The sequence below is a fragment of the Oryzias latipes genome, chromosome 16, assembly GCF_053564925.1.
Source record: "Oryzias latipes strain Hd-rR chromosome 16, Olatipes_Hd-rR_3.1".
Classification (NCBI taxonomy): domain Eukaryota; kingdom Metazoa; phylum Chordata; class Actinopteri; order Beloniformes; family Adrianichthyidae; genus Oryzias; species Oryzias latipes.
The window spans coordinates 34,271,440-34,288,183 of NC_136252.1; the positions used below are offsets into that span (position 1 = coordinate 34,271,440).

General features: G+C 46.3%; 2 protein-coding genes across 2 annotated transcripts in view; one reads left to right on the forward strand and one right to left on the reverse strand.

Annotated features, from left to right (window-relative positions):
• The window catches only part of thsd7ab (thrombospondin, type I, domain containing 7Ab), a 197,276-nt gene that overhangs the window by 46,723 nt on the left and 133,809 nt on the right, over positions 1 to 16,744 (reverse strand). Inside the window, exons 13-17 of the mRNA XM_078933641.1 lie at positions 14,955 to 15,070; positions 12,252 to 12,387; positions 4,586 to 4,689; positions 2,037 to 2,231; positions 1,309 to 1,575 (exon numbers count right to left, since the gene is read on the reverse strand). Coding sequence (XP_078789767.1) covers positions 1,309 to 1,575; positions 2,037 to 2,231; positions 4,586 to 4,689; positions 12,252 to 12,387; positions 14,955 to 15,070 — 818 coding nt within the window. The remainder of the gene's footprint in view (positions 1 to 1,308; positions 1,576 to 2,036; positions 2,232 to 4,585; positions 4,690 to 12,251; positions 12,388 to 14,954; positions 15,071 to 16,744) is intronic.
• Positions 6,782 to 10,194, forward strand: LOC105356052 (uncharacterized). Its single transcript, XM_020710497.2, has one exon. It carries the CDS (start codon positions 7,118 to 7,120, stop codon positions 9,152 to 9,154), a length of 2,037 nt encoding a protein of 678 aa, XP_020566156.1. The 5' UTR covers positions 6,782 to 7,117; the 3' UTR covers positions 9,155 to 10,194.

Consider the following 16,744-nt stretch of genomic DNA (forward strand, 5'->3'; position numbering starts at 1 on the left):
GGCGGCTCTGCTGCCGAACACTGGCGCCAACCGTCCACCAGAGGCAAGGTGGGGTTCAGTGTCTTGCCCAAAGACACTTCGACACATGGGCGGGCAAGGCGGGTATCGAACCTGCAATCCGTCTTGAAAGCTCCTGTTGTCCACCTTTTGTTTGGCCATTTTTGTGGTGGGTTAACTGAACGTGTCCGGTGTGACTGGAGGATGGTTGTCAGTGACTGTCAACAGAAAAAAGGAGCGCTTGCCAGTTTTGACGTACCAGCAAAGCACTGTGGGATTTGTAGTATTAGAGGTACAGTATATACCACAGGCCAGCCCTAATGCACATTTGATAGGATCTCGTGGGCCCTTTCTAATTACACTGCGGGCCGGTACACATGTGGATTAGCCCACAGGCTAACACACACCCCCACTTACACACACCGCCCCCAGTGTTAGCCTGGGGGCGGAGCTGACAGTGCAGACTCTTCCTGGAAGAGGCTGTTCCTCACTTTGTGACGCCACAATGTGAGGACCCACCCATCATCGTGGATTGGGAGGGGCTGGTGGTGGTGGTTTTTAGAGGAATGCTCAAAAATGGAACAGATACCACTTTGGGTTGTTTTTGTGAAGAATGAACAAGAAAAAAACTTAGAGCTCTAAAAGGTTAAATTTGCATGAAATAGACCCTTTAAATATAGTTGACAATATAAAGAGATATAATGGTTTTTAATGTACAATATAATTGAAATCTGTTGATCAACTATGTGACATCAGGTCTGCTGGCGTGGCAGAGAAGATGAAAGGATTCAGTTTGTAAAATATGTTTTATGTTAGACTGCTGTCAGCTTAGATGAAGGGACGGTGAGTCTTCTCTAGTTGTTCCAATTCTATTGAGGTGTTGCTGCGTCTTCATTTCCTGTCTTTAAGTCATCGATCTACTGGAAATGTAGTCAGAAAACTTTGAGGATGGAAAAACTGTTGTTAAATGATCCAAAACAAGAGTGATGTTTAGGTTTAGTTTCCTGCTGAAGTTAACCAGGAAGTTGACAGAAAAACGTAAGAGGGTGACGTTGTTTAAATTGATAAATATCATTTCTTTCCTTCTGAATCTTTGTGTTTTCATCTGTTCTGTTGATTCTGACCTCCTGGTCTTTAAATTATGGGGATTAAATACAAATTATTTGAATATTCTTTCATAGAAAGACAAACATGATGCAACCATTCAGACTAAATATATGAAACAGTAAGAATCTGATGTATAAATCAGATCGCCCCCTCACGTGCACACGCACACATGCGCACTCTGCTGTGTCAGCATCTTTTCCTCACCGTGACTGTTGCAGCGTGACGTCTCCACCAGCCGGCTGTCCTGGTCGTAGCACGCCATGGCCTGGTAGCGGTAACCCTGACCGCACTCCTTGACGTCTCCCTGCACCTTCAACCCCAGAGGGCTCTCGGCCCGGGCGCCATCGGGCAGGATGCAGTCCGACCACCGTCCCACCGGCTGGGCGTTGTACTTGTCGCAGGGGCAGTACTGCGTCTCGCTCAGAGGGTACATCTGGGTGTTCTTGCACTTGTCTTTCTTTTTGCTTCTCCCTGACGGGTGAAGTTGGAAGAGGAAGGGTTTGCTCAGGAAAACAGGTGCTGGAAGGAGAAACTTTTTCCTTTTTTCCTCTGGTGGTTTACCATTATGGGCTGTTTCAAATGCAAATGAGGAGGCGCTTTCTCCTCTCTGTGTTTTTCTCGTTCACTCTGAATTCTTTTGCACAGGTTGGCAAAGCTTCCTCCACATTGTGACCAGCGCTGGATTTTAATTACACCCCGGCAGCCGGCGGTAATTTGTCTGGGAGGAATACAATCGCTGACGGACAGGAGTGTTTGATGCTCTAAACGTTAAACACCCACTTAAACCAAACTGTTGAGCTTCATACGAAGGAGAGACGACAACTGAAATCCTTCCAGCTCAAAGGAGCGGTAGCGCCGGCAGACGCTCCTCCATGAGAGTGTCACGATTTCACCGAAGACCCTGCAGAGGGTCCCGCCCGCCGCGTCCTCACCTATCAACGCCCTCTTTCTGCTGCGGACCCCCACGCAGTCCGCGGTGCAGGACGAGAACTTGGACCAGTTGGTCAGCTGGCAGTCGTCCTGGCAGGGGAGCTGACAGCGCTGGGTGATGGGGGGCATGACCTTAGCGAACTTCAGGCACTCGCTGATGTCGCCCTGCGTCCCGTCCAGCTGGCGGCAGGACATCGCTGCAAAAACAAGGGAGGGGGCTCAGAAACAAGCTGTAGATCTCTGAGACTGTCTGTTCTGATGAGGATGTTGCTGCCAAAGCCTCAGTCACATGCACACGTGTGGGGGGTTGGCCTGGACGTGTTCTGAGGGTTTCTGGTTCTGAGGGTCCGTGGAGGCTCATGCAGAAGCTGTGTGACGAAGCCACTGCGCACATTTTGCGCATATTGCACAGATGAAAAATGGTCATACGTGAAAAAAATTGAGAAAAGTTGTGGTTTTTACGTGAAATTTCACATAACAATGGAAGAAGTGGGAATAAACCAGGAAAACAACACGTAAGTCAACATAAAACATGAACCGTGTGTGTTTCTTTGCAATTCATTAGTGATTTGTGCGTCTATTACATAATTTAATGTGCGCCGTATACACCATCTAGCAGTTATACACCTGTGATACATGCCTATAAATCCGTTACGTGGAACAGCAGTGGAAAGACGCCAAAATCACGCACCACTGCATCAGATTTACGTAATAATGAATAATAATAATAATAACAACCATGGATTGGATTTATCTGCGCTTTTCCAGACGCCCAAAGCGCTTACAATGTGTCCATTATCCATTATATGCAACGACCAAGTCAGTCCCCTGACCTGGATCCGAGTGAGCATGCGTTTCACTGGCTCAACACAAAACTGAAGGGAAAACGCCTCAAGAACCAGCAAGAACTGAAGACAGTCGGATTGGAGGCCTGGCAGAGCATCACCGGGACTGAAACCCGGCGTCTGCTCATGTCTATGCGTTCCAGACTTCAGACTGTAATTGGCTGCAAAGGATCTCCAAGTATTAAAAAAAGTGAATGTTTGATTTCTGATTATTTCTCCGTTCCATTACTTTTGGTTGCACATCTGCAAACGGTTGTAATTCCTATACCGCTCACCTGATGTGGATGTAAATACCCTTACATTAAAGCGGACAGTCTGCAGTTACATCACATCTTGTTCGTGTCATTTTAAATCCATTGTGGTGGAGCATAGAGCCGAAAATGTTGGAACTGTGTTGCCGTCCCCTGACTGTACGTTTGTTTGAGCGTTCTCCACGACCTGCATGCCCGTAGAAAATATGTGCACGAGCGTTTTTGCTCAGCGGTCTCCGACCGAACAGCTTTGATCGTTTTTTTTCCAGCGGACAGCCTGTATTCACCCATGAAGAAGCTGGAGTCACTTTGGGGACGTTTGTGTTTAAACGACAGGAACGTTGGCGCAGTCATGTGCTCCGTGTCTTTGCTTCGAGAAAAAACAAACAAACACGAAGAACTCTGGATGACTGGAATGAGTAAAAAGCAGAGTCAGATGGAGGCAGAGATGCATTTGTTTCTACTCCTTTCACAGGTCGATTAGCCTGGAACGGCGTCCTGCTGCTCTGTGTTCCTCCACCAACGGCTTTGGATGGCGTCGGTGGCGCATTTCATTTTCCTGCGACGCAGAGCTTCTGCAGGGCTGCTCCTCCGTGCAGAAATCAATCTCCAAAGCACATGTTTTCGCTGAACCCCTGCGGGCGCTGCCGCTGGTTTGGAGTGTCGGAGGTCATGTCTCATTATTTATGTGTGTGCGTGTTGGCGCCGGAGGCCGAGCTCGGCAGCAGTTAATAGAGCCGCTCCGAGGGAAGCCTGCGTGCAGGTAAACACCGCCACGTCCTGTCAGGAAACACCGACTGTCTCTTTTGGTTCACTCAGCGACAAAATGATGCCTGAAAGCAGGATGGGGGGGGGTCTGGACATCACTTTGGATCCAATCACAGAGTCTGAAGAGTCTCCAGACTGAAGAGCTTCAGGAAAAGGCTGGATTCTGTTCTTTACTGAATGTTGAGACACACAAACTGAGGACCTAACGTCAGCTTTGTTTAACGTGAGTCTGAGAAAAATGGTTTCCTATGAACCATATTCCTGAACGACCCTCTCTAATGGATTTGTCTGGTACTGTACAGGAAGATCAAATCTTTCCTGAAAAGCGGCGGCCTTTGGAGCCGGAAGCCTGCATGAATAAAGGATGGGTGTGCTGCTGAGTTTTGGGTCAGCAGCAGCGTCTTCTGCTCCATTCCAGGAAAGGGCCTTTGATCAAAATTGCATGGCTGGAGCCGCAGGTGACAAACAAGCGAGCGGTGTGACTGCTCCAACTGTCAGGTGAGTCCCAGGAGGCGGGAACAGAGAAGCGGAGACATTTCCTGCGCCAGCTCCAGTGCAGAATGGACACAAAAACAACCAGCAGAATGTGCGCTTCCCCTTAAGTCACTGTTATGGCTAAAGCTGATCTGCTTTCTATGGCTTTGATGCTGAAAATGTAGGAAAGAAAAGGTTCTGGTGGTGGTGTACCTCTGGTTTGGAGTCCAGACCCACAGTTCTCTTGAGCACCTGGATTCTCCTTCCTCAGGCTCCATGGCACCAGCTGGCATTTCCTCCATTTGTGGGTTTTCCACCTAAAACACATTTGCAGTGTTTATACATCAACGCAGTCAAGAATATGTGGATAAAAACCCTGCTAATCTGCCATTTTCAGGGAAATTCCACATGTATTTCATGGAGATTTTACAAAACAATCATTCGTTATTCAACCTAACAAACAAGCCATAATATTCAATTACATACATTTAATTCAACAAAAACTGAATTAAATGTCTAAAACTGACCCCAACTGGAGCATCAAGGTCAAAGTTGGCTGCTATCAAACTTATTTCCAACTACCGTATTTTCTGCACTGTAGGGAAAAGTGGATTCTAAGCCGCATCGTCCACGAATCGGCTATTTTTAAACTACTATTTAAGGCGTAGCGAACTTTAAGGCTCACTTGGTGAGCACCGACTGTATAAAATAACTGGACGAATCTTGTGTGACGTCACCCATAGAAACCGCATTGCTTCCGGTTCCAACCAATTGAAGTCAATTCGCCACGTCTCCACTGTATGACCGTCGCCATGTTGAAACCAGACTCCCTCAGTACGCCGTGATTGGTACCTCTACATTTCTATGGCAACCACTCTCTCCATGCAGGAGTGAGCACGCTAGAAGGCCACACCCCTTTCACTAAAAACGATCAAATGCTTTGAACCTTTTTTTTCTTTTTTTTTTAACTTGTCCTGTCCAACAGCTAGGCAGGCAGATGAGAGCTGAGGGCCTCTTGTGTTGGACATATTTTACTTTAACAACAGGGGTTATTAATCTTCAGACAAACCAAAGGTATGTCTGAATAAACCCCTTTTGGAATTGAGGCCAAACTTTATTAATTTCAACCATGTTTGAAAATTTTGGGTGTTGGACCCGACGGAAAAGGAAAGTAACGCTTGAACCTTTAACCTCCTGTTTTGGAGGCGTCTGATTGACGCAAGGGGGGAGGAGTCACTCAGTCCAGTTCTCATTTACTGTCAATGTTAGCGAGACCAAAAAGTCAGAGAGAAGTCCATCAGTCAATCAGACTTTACTCACTGCCTTCACAGTAGCTCTAGGACTTGTTCCTGACACGCTACCCGTTAGCCGCGTTAGCATGTCCACAATAACACCCAACCAAACATGTGACAGAGCGCCGTGTACCTCTCAAAATCACTTCTACATCAGTAAACAACCAGAATTCAATCCACTGCTAAAATGATTTTGAGCATCCATCTATTCATTTTCTATACCTGCTGGGTTGCTGGAGCCTGTCCTAGCTACTTTTGGGCGATTTTGAACATTGTTCTATATAATGTACACAATTTTCAGGGAGATATTGTGTTTAATATATGAACATATACAGATATATATAATTTGTCCCCTATATGTTTTATTTATGTGGAAAAAATCTCAATATGTCTAAAGATAATAATATCCATCCATCATCCATCCATCCAATTAAACTGTTAATGTTCTCTTTTCTAGTCCTTCAGTAAAAACTGGATCTATAGGTGATAAAAAGCTGCCACCGGGTTCGGTTTATGGTCCTTAATCCAGATTAAATTTACAGCATCAGTTCCAGATGGAGACTTTAGTTAATCTACATTTAAAAAGTTTGAGCAAAGTCTCAGATCTTCATCGTCCAATCAAATCAATCCAGTGTCCAGTTTTTCTGGACGAATGTTCTCCTACGGAGGCGATCCTCCACTCACCGTCACGGTTTCCGTCGTTGTTTACGAACTCACCGAACGTCTGCTTTTACCGACGGTGACCGCGATCCCCGGTAACGTTTTTCCGTCTTTTTTTCACCTCAGAGGCACTTTATTTTGAAGGATTTTAGCGCCGCTTCACCTTCATCATCATCGAGGAGGAGGGAGAGGAGGGCAGGTTCTCCTGAGCAGACGGGATCCAGACGGACCGTTTCTGCTCAGAGAGCGCAGCGACCGGAACCGGCTCTGTTCCATTTCTACGCAGGCGTCCGCCGGAGGGGCGGGGCGCCTTTCTGTTGACGGAAATACCGAACGGCGGGTAATCAAACCTCCCGAACCGAGCCTGACGGCGGCCGTTGAGGTACAAAATTATTGCTTCCTTTTAATTCAATTTTTTTCTTTCGTTTTTCAGATCTCACACGTAATACGACGTTATTGTTCGAACCGGACGATGACGTAATACTGCGTTATTGTCCGGCACGGACGATGACGTAATACTACGTTGTTGTTCGACGAGACCTCACACTGTGTCATGTGACATCACGCTGTTGCGGCAAATGGCGTCATGTGACCTCAGATTCATCAGATGACAGAGTTTGACCTCATCAGAAAAATGAATATATAGACCTAAGTTTCATCTGGTTTACATCTACGGCACGAGCGGCACAAGTGACATAAGCGGAACAAGCGGGCAAGAAGCGTTAAAGGATCTGGAAAGACCAAAGTTCTAGGAAATATTTCACAGATCCAGCATTTAGACAGGAAAGCCACAATGTCCTGCAAACAGGAAAACCAGCAGAAATCAACGGAAACCAGCTCCGTGATGAAAGCCTTGAGAAATCTGAGGAAAGGTTTTCAAAGGCAGACGGAGAAAGAGGAAGACTGTGAAGGACGAAGGCCGGCAGTTGCACAGCTGCAGGATGGAGGGAAGCTTTCTCAGTGTCAGAGGCTGGAGCAGGAAACCGCTGCTCTCCAGGAGAAAATCGGACCTCTGCGAATGCTGGTTCTCCAAACACAGGAACCAAAAGAAAACGCTCCTACAGTGATGGAGAGAATCAGGCAGTTGGAAGATCTGAAAAGGGAATTAGAAACAGAGATTTCAACTCTAACAGAGAGGCACACGAGTGCAGAGGAGCTGTCTGTTGACTACCAACAGGCCAAGCATCAGCTGGATCTGCTCACAGAAGAAACACACAAGCTGCAGAAGACAAAGAAGGATCTGACAAAGTCTCTCAAAACCCTTGAAGGTCTGGATTCGGCTTATCACACCGTGAAGGCAGAAACCCAGAAGAGGGGCAAGACAAACGCAGATCTGTCACGGCAGGTTCAGAACCTGCAGGAGGAGTTGGAACGCCTGAGCGGAGCAGAGGAACGGCTGGACTCTCTGAAAGCACAGAACGTGGCAGCACAGGAGGAAACCTTCCTTCTTCAGAAGGACACGGCGGCCTTGAGATGTCAGGTCCTCCATCTGCAGCAGCTAACCGCAGCGTCAAACCAGGAGGTGAAAAAATTGGAAAAACGTCTCCAGGAACAAAACAAGCTAACGGAAAACTTCTCCAAGTTGTTGAAGGAAAAATCGGACTTGGAGAAACTCCATGAGGATCTGGAAGGGGAGATTTCAGATCTGAATGTTCAGGAGACAAATGCAAAAGAGCGACTGGTCCAATTGAACAAAGCAAAGGAGGAATCGGATCTGCTGAAGGAGAAAACAGAGAACCTTCTTCAAACCAAGTCTGCTCTGATGGAGTCTCTCCAAAACCTGAAGGATCGGGAATCTGAATTGGAAATAATCAAAGCAGAAACACAGAAAATGGAGGAGACAAACTCGGATCTCTCCCAGGAAGTTGAGAAACTGCAGAATGAGATCAGCGTGTTTGACGATGTGGAGGAAAGACTTGTGGCTGCAATAGAAGCAAACGATGAGGCCAAAGCAGAGAACGCCTTTATTCTGAAGAGAACCAAAGAATCAAGAGATCTGAAGCAGAATTTGGAGCAGAAAACTGCCGCTCTTCTACAGGAGCTTGAGGAGCTGCAGAAACATCTTCAGGACAAAGACCAGCTCAAGAAGATGTTTACCGCACTGGTTGAGGAAAGATGCGAATTGGAGGAAACGGAGAAGGATCTCAAGCGGGAAATCTCAGATCTGAAGTTTCAGGAGGAAAGGGCACAAGAGCGCCTCAGCAAATACAACCAAGACAAAGCCGAAGCAGATCTACTGAAGGAGGAAACAAAGAACCTCCAGAAAACCAAGTCTGCTCTGATGGAGTCTCTCCAAAACCTGAAGGGTCTGGATTCTGCATGTCAAGAAGTCAAAGAAGAAACTGAACAGCTGAACAGAACAAACCTGGATCTGTCATTCCAGGTTACAAACCTTCAACATGAACTCTTAGATCTAAGTTACACGGAGGAAAAACTGTCGTCTTTGACTAAGAAACATCGCGCGGCACGACAAAAAAATGTCGTCCTCCGAGAGAAAGTCGTCAATTTAAGAGGTGAGAAGGATCAGGTCCAGCAGAAGATTGATGCAACGAGTCAGGAGCTTCGAGATCTGCAGAATCAAGAGATGGAAAACATCCATAAAACCTTTGGGACGGCAAAGGAAACAATGCACAGCTTACGCAAACTCAACACAACTCTGGAAAGTGGTGTTGCAGAAAATACCAAGCTGATGGAGCGCGTCATGGAACTCTGCCGCGGTTATTCAGGAGCAAAGAAAGACGTCAATGAACAGAACCTGGAGGCCATGAAGAAGAGCTCCAAAGAAAAGAAAAGCTCATCCAGCAGCAGCTCAAAGGCTGATGGGAGATGAATGTTTGGTTGAGGGGACAGGCGGGTTTGATGGGTAATAGGGTTAGGGTCGTAGGATACTGAAGCAGTTAGTAAAGGTTAGGGTCGTAGGATTTTGAAGTACTTAGTAAAGGTTAGGGTCATAGGGTACTGAAGTACTTAGTAAAGGTTAGGGTCATAGGGTACTGAAGTAGTTAGTAAAGTAGTAGTTTTAGCCGACCTTACGGTCAGACACGGGCTCTCTGTCTTGTCCATTTTGGCTCCCAGACGCCCCGTTTCAGAACTTAAAAAAACGGGCAACACGCTAAAAGCGTGTTTGTGTGGGTTTTCCCTGAGCGCTTCAGTTCCCCCCACCTAGACAAAACTGTAGGTTATGTCTTTATCAAGAAAGGTAAATTCATAATTTGTCAATTAGTTTAAACCTAACAGCTTTAGTCTGCTGTAAAATTTGGTCTTAGCTTAAAAAAACGGGCGACACGCTAAAAGCGTGTTTGTGTGGGTTTTCTCTGAGAGCTTCAGTTCCCCCCACCTAGAGAAATTAATAAAATAATGTACATATGAGACTATGTCCTATCAGGAAAAGACATAGTCCCATGTTTACATTTCTCTTTAAATGTAATTTTTTTTTGGTTTGATGTAAGTTTGAACTTTTTAACATGACTGTACTTTATTTATCAAGCTACTACTTAGATTTGTTTCTCTTTAGTTTTAATAATTGTATATAAAATAAACAAGACTTTAAAAAACCATTAGGAGATAAAATAAATTAAAATAAATGCACTAACTTTTTTTGAATAAAACAAAAAAAATAGTAATGCAACCTCATGAGAGTAATAATAATTATAAACATTTACGTTTTACAGTACAATAATTTATTTATTTTATGTATATTTTTTTGCTGTTATTGCTAAATGTTGTTTTTGCCGCCACAGATAAGTGAATTTCCCCATCGTGGGATAAATAAAGTAATCTAATACATGATATTTATAAGGCGACTTTCTGAGTACTAGAGGTCGCTGTTCAACATAAATACAGTATATGAAATACAATAAACAACAAAAATTTAAATACATACAAATTTAAATAAAATGTATCTAAAAACATGAAAAGGTGAATAGGCCATTTGGAAGAGATGAGTTTTTAGAAAGTAGTTTCTACTGTCCAGGATGACAGCCAGACTCCTGACCTGAGGGAGGGGGGGGGGGGGTGATTGGTCTAGCTCAGGGGGGATTTGGTGCCCATCAGAAGAAGTTCAGTCTTATTGCTATTGAGTTTGAAACAGTTTGAGGTGAACCAGGATTTGACTTCAGCAGTTGTGATCAGGACAGAGTGAGAAGTGAGATCCAGTGCTTCCATGAGCTGGTCTTATGAACAGTGAATAGAAGAAACATTTGAAGAAAACCATGAGGAGAAAAAGTAGAATACACTAAATGCACTGACAATTGTTATAAAAAAACAAAAAATAGTAATGCAACCTCATGGGGGCACAATCTAGTGCTCCCATGTGGCGGTCCCAAGTCCGGATCAATGCAGAGGGTTTAGTCAGAAAATCAAAGCCAGCATGTGAATCTGGAACAGAAGACAGGAGTTCAGGACTTGGAGCTGGACCAGGTTTCTTCGGTTCTTGTCTCCGTCTCCGAGGGGCTGGGTGGGGCCTTGTGCTGCCCCCCCTGGTGCTTTCTTTGCCTGAGTTGGAGCTTGCATTCTCCATACCCCCCCCCCCCCCGCTCTCTGGTGTTGGGGGGCCCCTGTGGCGGTTCTGCTGGTCATTTTTTCAGTGGCTGACGTGGGTTACCAGGTGGGCAGATTTCCTTGATCTGCTATCACATGGGGGCGCCCTGGCTGCCGATACTGCTTCAGCGGGGGTTTTGATGTGGGGGTGACTGCCCCCCCCCCCCCCATTTTTTGACATTCCATTATCACAGTACCACAGTAGAACATAGACACTCACCTAAGCACAGGTGTCAGCTCACCTGTGCAGTCATAGTATGCGTGACGTGTGTTTTTCTGTAAGTGTGTGTGTGTGAGAGCAGGCCCCACCCATTGTTACAGACACCCCCTCACTTCTTTAGCCCCCTTTTCCTCTCCTCTCTTTTGTACCCTTATCCCCATCTCTAACATCTCACTCCCACCTCTTCTATTTACTGTCTAGTCCAACAAAAAATGCATCCATCCATCCATCCATCCATCCATCCATCCATCTATCCTCATCCATTCATCCATCCATCCATCTATCCATCCATCCTCTGCCATCCATACATCCATCCATCCATCCATCCATCCTCATCCATCCATCCATCCATCCATCCATCCATCCATCCATCCATCCTCATCCATCCATCCATCCATCTATCCATCCATCCTCTGCCATCCATCCATCCATCCATCCATCTATCCTCATCCATTCATCCATCCATCCATCTATCCATCCATCCTCTGCCATCCATCCATCCATCCTCATCCATCCATCCATCCATCCTCGTTAATCTATCCTCATCCATCCATACATCCATCCATCCATCCATCCATCCATCCTCATCCATCCATCCATCCATCCATCCATCCATACATCCATCCATACATCCATCCATCCATCCATCCATCTATCCTCATCCATTCATCCATCCATCCATCTATCCATCCATCCTCTGCCATCCATCCATCCATCCTCATCCATCCATCCATCCATCCTCGTTAATCTATCCTCATCCATCCATACATCCATCCATCCATCCATCCATCCATCCTCATCCATCCATCCATCCATCCATCCATCCATCCTCATCCATCCATCCATCCATCCATCCATCCATTCATCCATCCATCCATCCATCCGTCCACATCCATCTATCCATCCTCATCCTTCCATCCATCCATCCATCCATCTTCATCCATCCATCCGTCCACATCCATCCAGCCACCCATCCATCCTCTTTCATCCATCCATCCTCATCCATCCATCCATATCCATCCATCCATCCATCCATCCATCCATCAATCCTCATCCATTCATCCTTATCCATCCAGAGTCACAGAGTTAGCTCCTGTATTTCAGAATCTCGCTGTACTAAAATCCTGCGCTGCGTGATGGAAGTTATCGGTTTTAGAAGTGACATTACCTGAAACCTGGACAGCTCCTGGGGGCCTCACAGTCCCTCTCCTCCTCTAACACCTCTGGACACTCTTGTCCTCCGTTGGAGGGCATCTGGATGATAAGACGCTTCCTGGATTGCTTCTTCTTGACTGCATTACCTGCTGAAACACACACACAAAACAAGAAAAAAGTCAAACCAAGCCGAGGAAGATTTGTGAGTAAAAAAGGTTTCTGGGTCCAGACAGTCTGTCCCACATCAGCGTGTGTGTGCAGGACCCACATCAGCGTTCTCTGAAGATGAGGTAACCAAAGTAAAAACATCCTATCTGACTACCATCAGTGACTAACCGCGCTGACTAACATCACATTTATGCTGTTTACAGGCATGACGATGCCCTCGAGTGGTTAATTAAGATCAGTCGAGCCTGTGAATGGGCTGAAACCGCCTTCCACTCTTTCTTTGTGGAGTGTTTGCAATTCTCTGCAAGGTGAAAATATCAACAGCAGCAAATTAAAATGCACAGCTCCTGCTGCTGCAGATTTACGTCGCCGCGTCACACAGAGAGGTCATCAAAAATATGGACTGTAATGATTTCCCACCATAAATCAATTTAACGTTCGGGTTGCTGCTCAGCAGCTCAGGCGGCGGCAGCCGGACAGAGGTGACCTCCGATGAAAATCTTTCCCCGCATGAAAACAGCATCAGCATGCATTGCTGACACTTGTAGCTACGGGTGGGTCGGCTCGCCAAGCAGTCAGGGGAGGTTGGCCCACGAGTTGTCGTTCCTGCCAATATGTCACATTAATTCTGTGTAGGAAGACATGAGTGCATGGATTTACGTGTCAGGCAGAGTGGGACAGATTCCAGCTGTGCAGCTGAGATGCATCATTCCCATAAACCATCCAGGAAAATCCAGGAGGTCAACTGATCAACCTCTCAAACGTAGAAACCTAATAAAGCAGCAGTCACAGCACCAGTACGGAGGCTTGACCTGTGCGGGTTCTGCGGGTCTGGGGAGGGTCATAGGGAGGGGCGGCTGCGTCTTAAGGGGAGCGCAGGCGGCTCGTACGGCCACCTCAAGGAACATCATGAAAATGGAACGTACCATTGTCGTGCGTGTGCAGGGTGTGTCATGAAGCATTTGACGAACTGATGATGCCACACTCTAGTCGAAGGATGGGCAACTCCAGGCCTGGAGGGACGCTGTGTCTGCATGATTCCCAGATATCCAAGCCCTAGTCATGACTGATTTCATGGTTCAAGTGTGTCCCACCAATTAGAACATGCCAGAGCAAGGTATGTTGGAAAACATGCAGGAATCGAAGGCCTGGAGTTGCTCTAGTCCATAGTAAGGTGAGAGAACTGGTTCCTTACTGGCCGTTCACAAATGCTGCACGTGATACTTAAATGCCCGTAGGACGTCCACACAAACTACACTCAGATCGTCTAACTTCCTCATTTCCAACCGTCAGGCTGCAGCAAGGAGCGTGCACGTATCACGTGAACAGCACCACTGGGCTCCTCGCACAGGATTCGGGTTTGAAACTAAGAAAAATCTGTACCTGTACCTGTGTCTCACATCCTTCCCCCATACGGGTCGTTTACAGAATGATGGAGAAAACATGTGCATGAACATTTTCTCTGCACGGGTTCACCGAGTGGTGTACCACCTTGATATTTGCTGCGGGTGGTTACAGGCATACAGCCTGCACACAGCCTGTAACCACCTGTAAAAGACTGACGCATTACTCTTAAACCTTTAACATTGGAGCTGTCGCCAATGACATCTAAGTAACACACGCTCTTTGACAAACGGTAAATGTTTGACCATTCAAGCGATCAGCATGAATCAGCTGATTCATGCTAACGTGGAAAAAAGGGGCTTTCATATCAGCAAAGCCACAAAATCAGTGTATTCATGCTGATCGTGTAAACATTTCACTACTGTAAAGTGTTGCTTATCAGCACTAAGCTGCTTTTCTCAGCCTCAGAATCCGCTGGAATGACGTAAATTGCATTCATGATCGAGGAGTTACGGCAGGGAAAAGAATGTAAACACTGCTCCAGTGAAAGGGGGTTAAACATGACAGCCCTTCAGAAGCCACAGGGACGCGGATACCACAGGTAAAACGGAAACCGCAGGTTAAAATTAAATGAAATCACACTATCCGTCACACACCTAGGTGTGTGAAATTTGTTCTCTGCATTCGACCCCTCCCCTGGGTGAGCTGCAGACACAGCCGCGCTCGGGAACCATTTGGTGGATTTAACCCCCCAATCCAAGCAGGGAGGCACTGGGTCCCATTTTTAGAGTCTTTGGTATGACTTGGCCTGGGTTTGAACCCATGATCTTCCAGTTACAGGGCGGACACTCTACCACAAGGCCACTGAGCAGGTAAAAATACTACAGCAGGTAGAACACATCCCACATACTGCAGGTATGAGAAAAGGGGGTCACCTTAGTTTAAAAAAAGCCAGGTTTTGGTGAAAATTCAAAAACAAATATTTGTCAGGGTTACTGAAAAACAGAAGAATAGTTTTACCATCACTCACTAATAGTAAAGCTGGTACACTGACAGTCAGATGTCATAATCAAGTCTAATGTGACGTTCTAATGTACAGATGTGAGAAGTGGTCAGAAACATGGTCTCTCTGCTTCCTCCTACATCACTTTTCACAGAGGACAGGGGGGGGGGCGTGGCCTGGGTCATTGATCCACCTGCATACCTGCGTCACAGATCAGAGGACACTCTGTCCAGTCGCTGAACGGGGTCACGATGCAGTCCTTCTTACAGGGCAGCTGGCACGGGCGCATGGTGGTGGGGCGGGGGCCGTCGGGACACCTGGAGACAAAAAGAAACCCATCGATGAGGAAAACAGAACTTCCAGCAGAACTTTTGATCATGAGTGTCTCATTCACTCTGCATCTGTGACACCAAGTTACAGTAAACTGCCTGAAGACAAAAGCAAAACAAAACTGCCCCTTTGGGGGTTATAGAAGTGGTTCAGTCAGTTGAAGGTTACAAATACAGCCACTGTACAACTGTGGAAGTAAAATCTGTTACACGCTACAGTTCAAGAATGAAACACCAATGGTGCGCAAAGAGGAAACCAAACCTGCCTTATTCCAATCAGAGGTCGACCGCTCCACCTCTGCACCAAGGCCGCAGAGATGCATTATTTTTTTGTACACTTAATTCATCAAGTTTGAAACCAGACAAACTTAAAATACTAGACGCTTGTCCATAAACGTAACTGACGTAAACGTTCCCGTCTCTCTGCGGGTTCACTGGGCGCTCTATGACCTTGACGTTCTGCACAGGTTTGACCACTTTTTCCACCCACGGACAGCCTTACGGACACCCGTAGGGACAGCTGGGACGAAGCACAAATGTATTTCAGGACACATTTGAATCTGTATTAAGATCAACTGCTTCACACCTTAGGAATCGTTCTTCACAGTTTTGTGCAGACACAAAAAAAGAAAATCTGTTGCTAAGGAACTTTCTAAATGTTCTTTGATAAGGAGGTTAATTATAACTGTATCTGCTCAAAAGTAGACACCAACAACTTTTTACTGTAGAAGAAGTGTAAAGGACAGACTTGTTATTAAAATGTGTTTTTTTTTCTGTTTCACGCCTCTAAACGATGCCGTAAATCCTTTTCTCCGTCGCCTTTTCATCTCACTGAACGTCGATAGAAGATCACGACTTTCTGAAGTTAGAAAACAGAGGCCTCAAAATGAAATAAAAAGATGAATATAATACACATGTAATGTGTTCCAGCGCTTTCCTTCTGTCCTTACAATATCCTCCTGTACAGGTTCATGGATTTCCACTCATTTTTCTGGAGGGGGAGGGGGGGAGTGCAGGAGATGCAGCTCCTTGGGGCCAACGCCCGCAGACAAGCATCAGGAAACCAACTCCTGCGCTAAATGGATTCAGCTATCAGTGAGCAATAATCCTTCTGTAGCCAGAGAATATGGGGTCAAGCAGAGGTTTTCCCAGACAACGGTTATGGTTAATCTTCCGTCATTTAAGCACCTTAAGTCCCCGGTGCTTTCCATTGGCCAGAGATAAATAGGTCGAGATAGAAGCGCTGGAAGGCATCTCCTAATCTCATCTCTGAAGCGCCGTCTCCCGGTCTGCTCGCCGTCCACTTCCTGTGGCGGAGGATGCTGCGACGGTCCGGGTCGGGGTTGATGTTGCTCAGAACGAGTGTCGTCCCCGTTAGCGAGGAGTGATCACGGAGACGGCGGGCTGCCTCACAAGCAGATTCCAGGAGCGCACGGGCAAAACAAAGAGAGAATTAATTTTAATAGCAGCAGACAGAGCCTAATCCCCGTGGAGCAGAACAAATCCACCGCTGGCGTCAGAAAAGTGAGTCGTCCAGAGGTGGAAACAGCTGCTGAGGGCTGCATTAACATTCATCTGATGCTGCCATCCATAGAGAGGAGAACAAACACGTGTTTTTCTCCGGGACTCTTGAAGAGAAAAAGGGCATTGATGCTTCATCCA

Excerpts from the sequence above, each read along its gene's own strand:
- LOC105356052 (XM_020710497.2), top strand. The coding sequence starts at position 7,118 with ATGTCCTGCAAACAGGAAAACCAGCAGAAATCAACGGAAACCAGCTCC.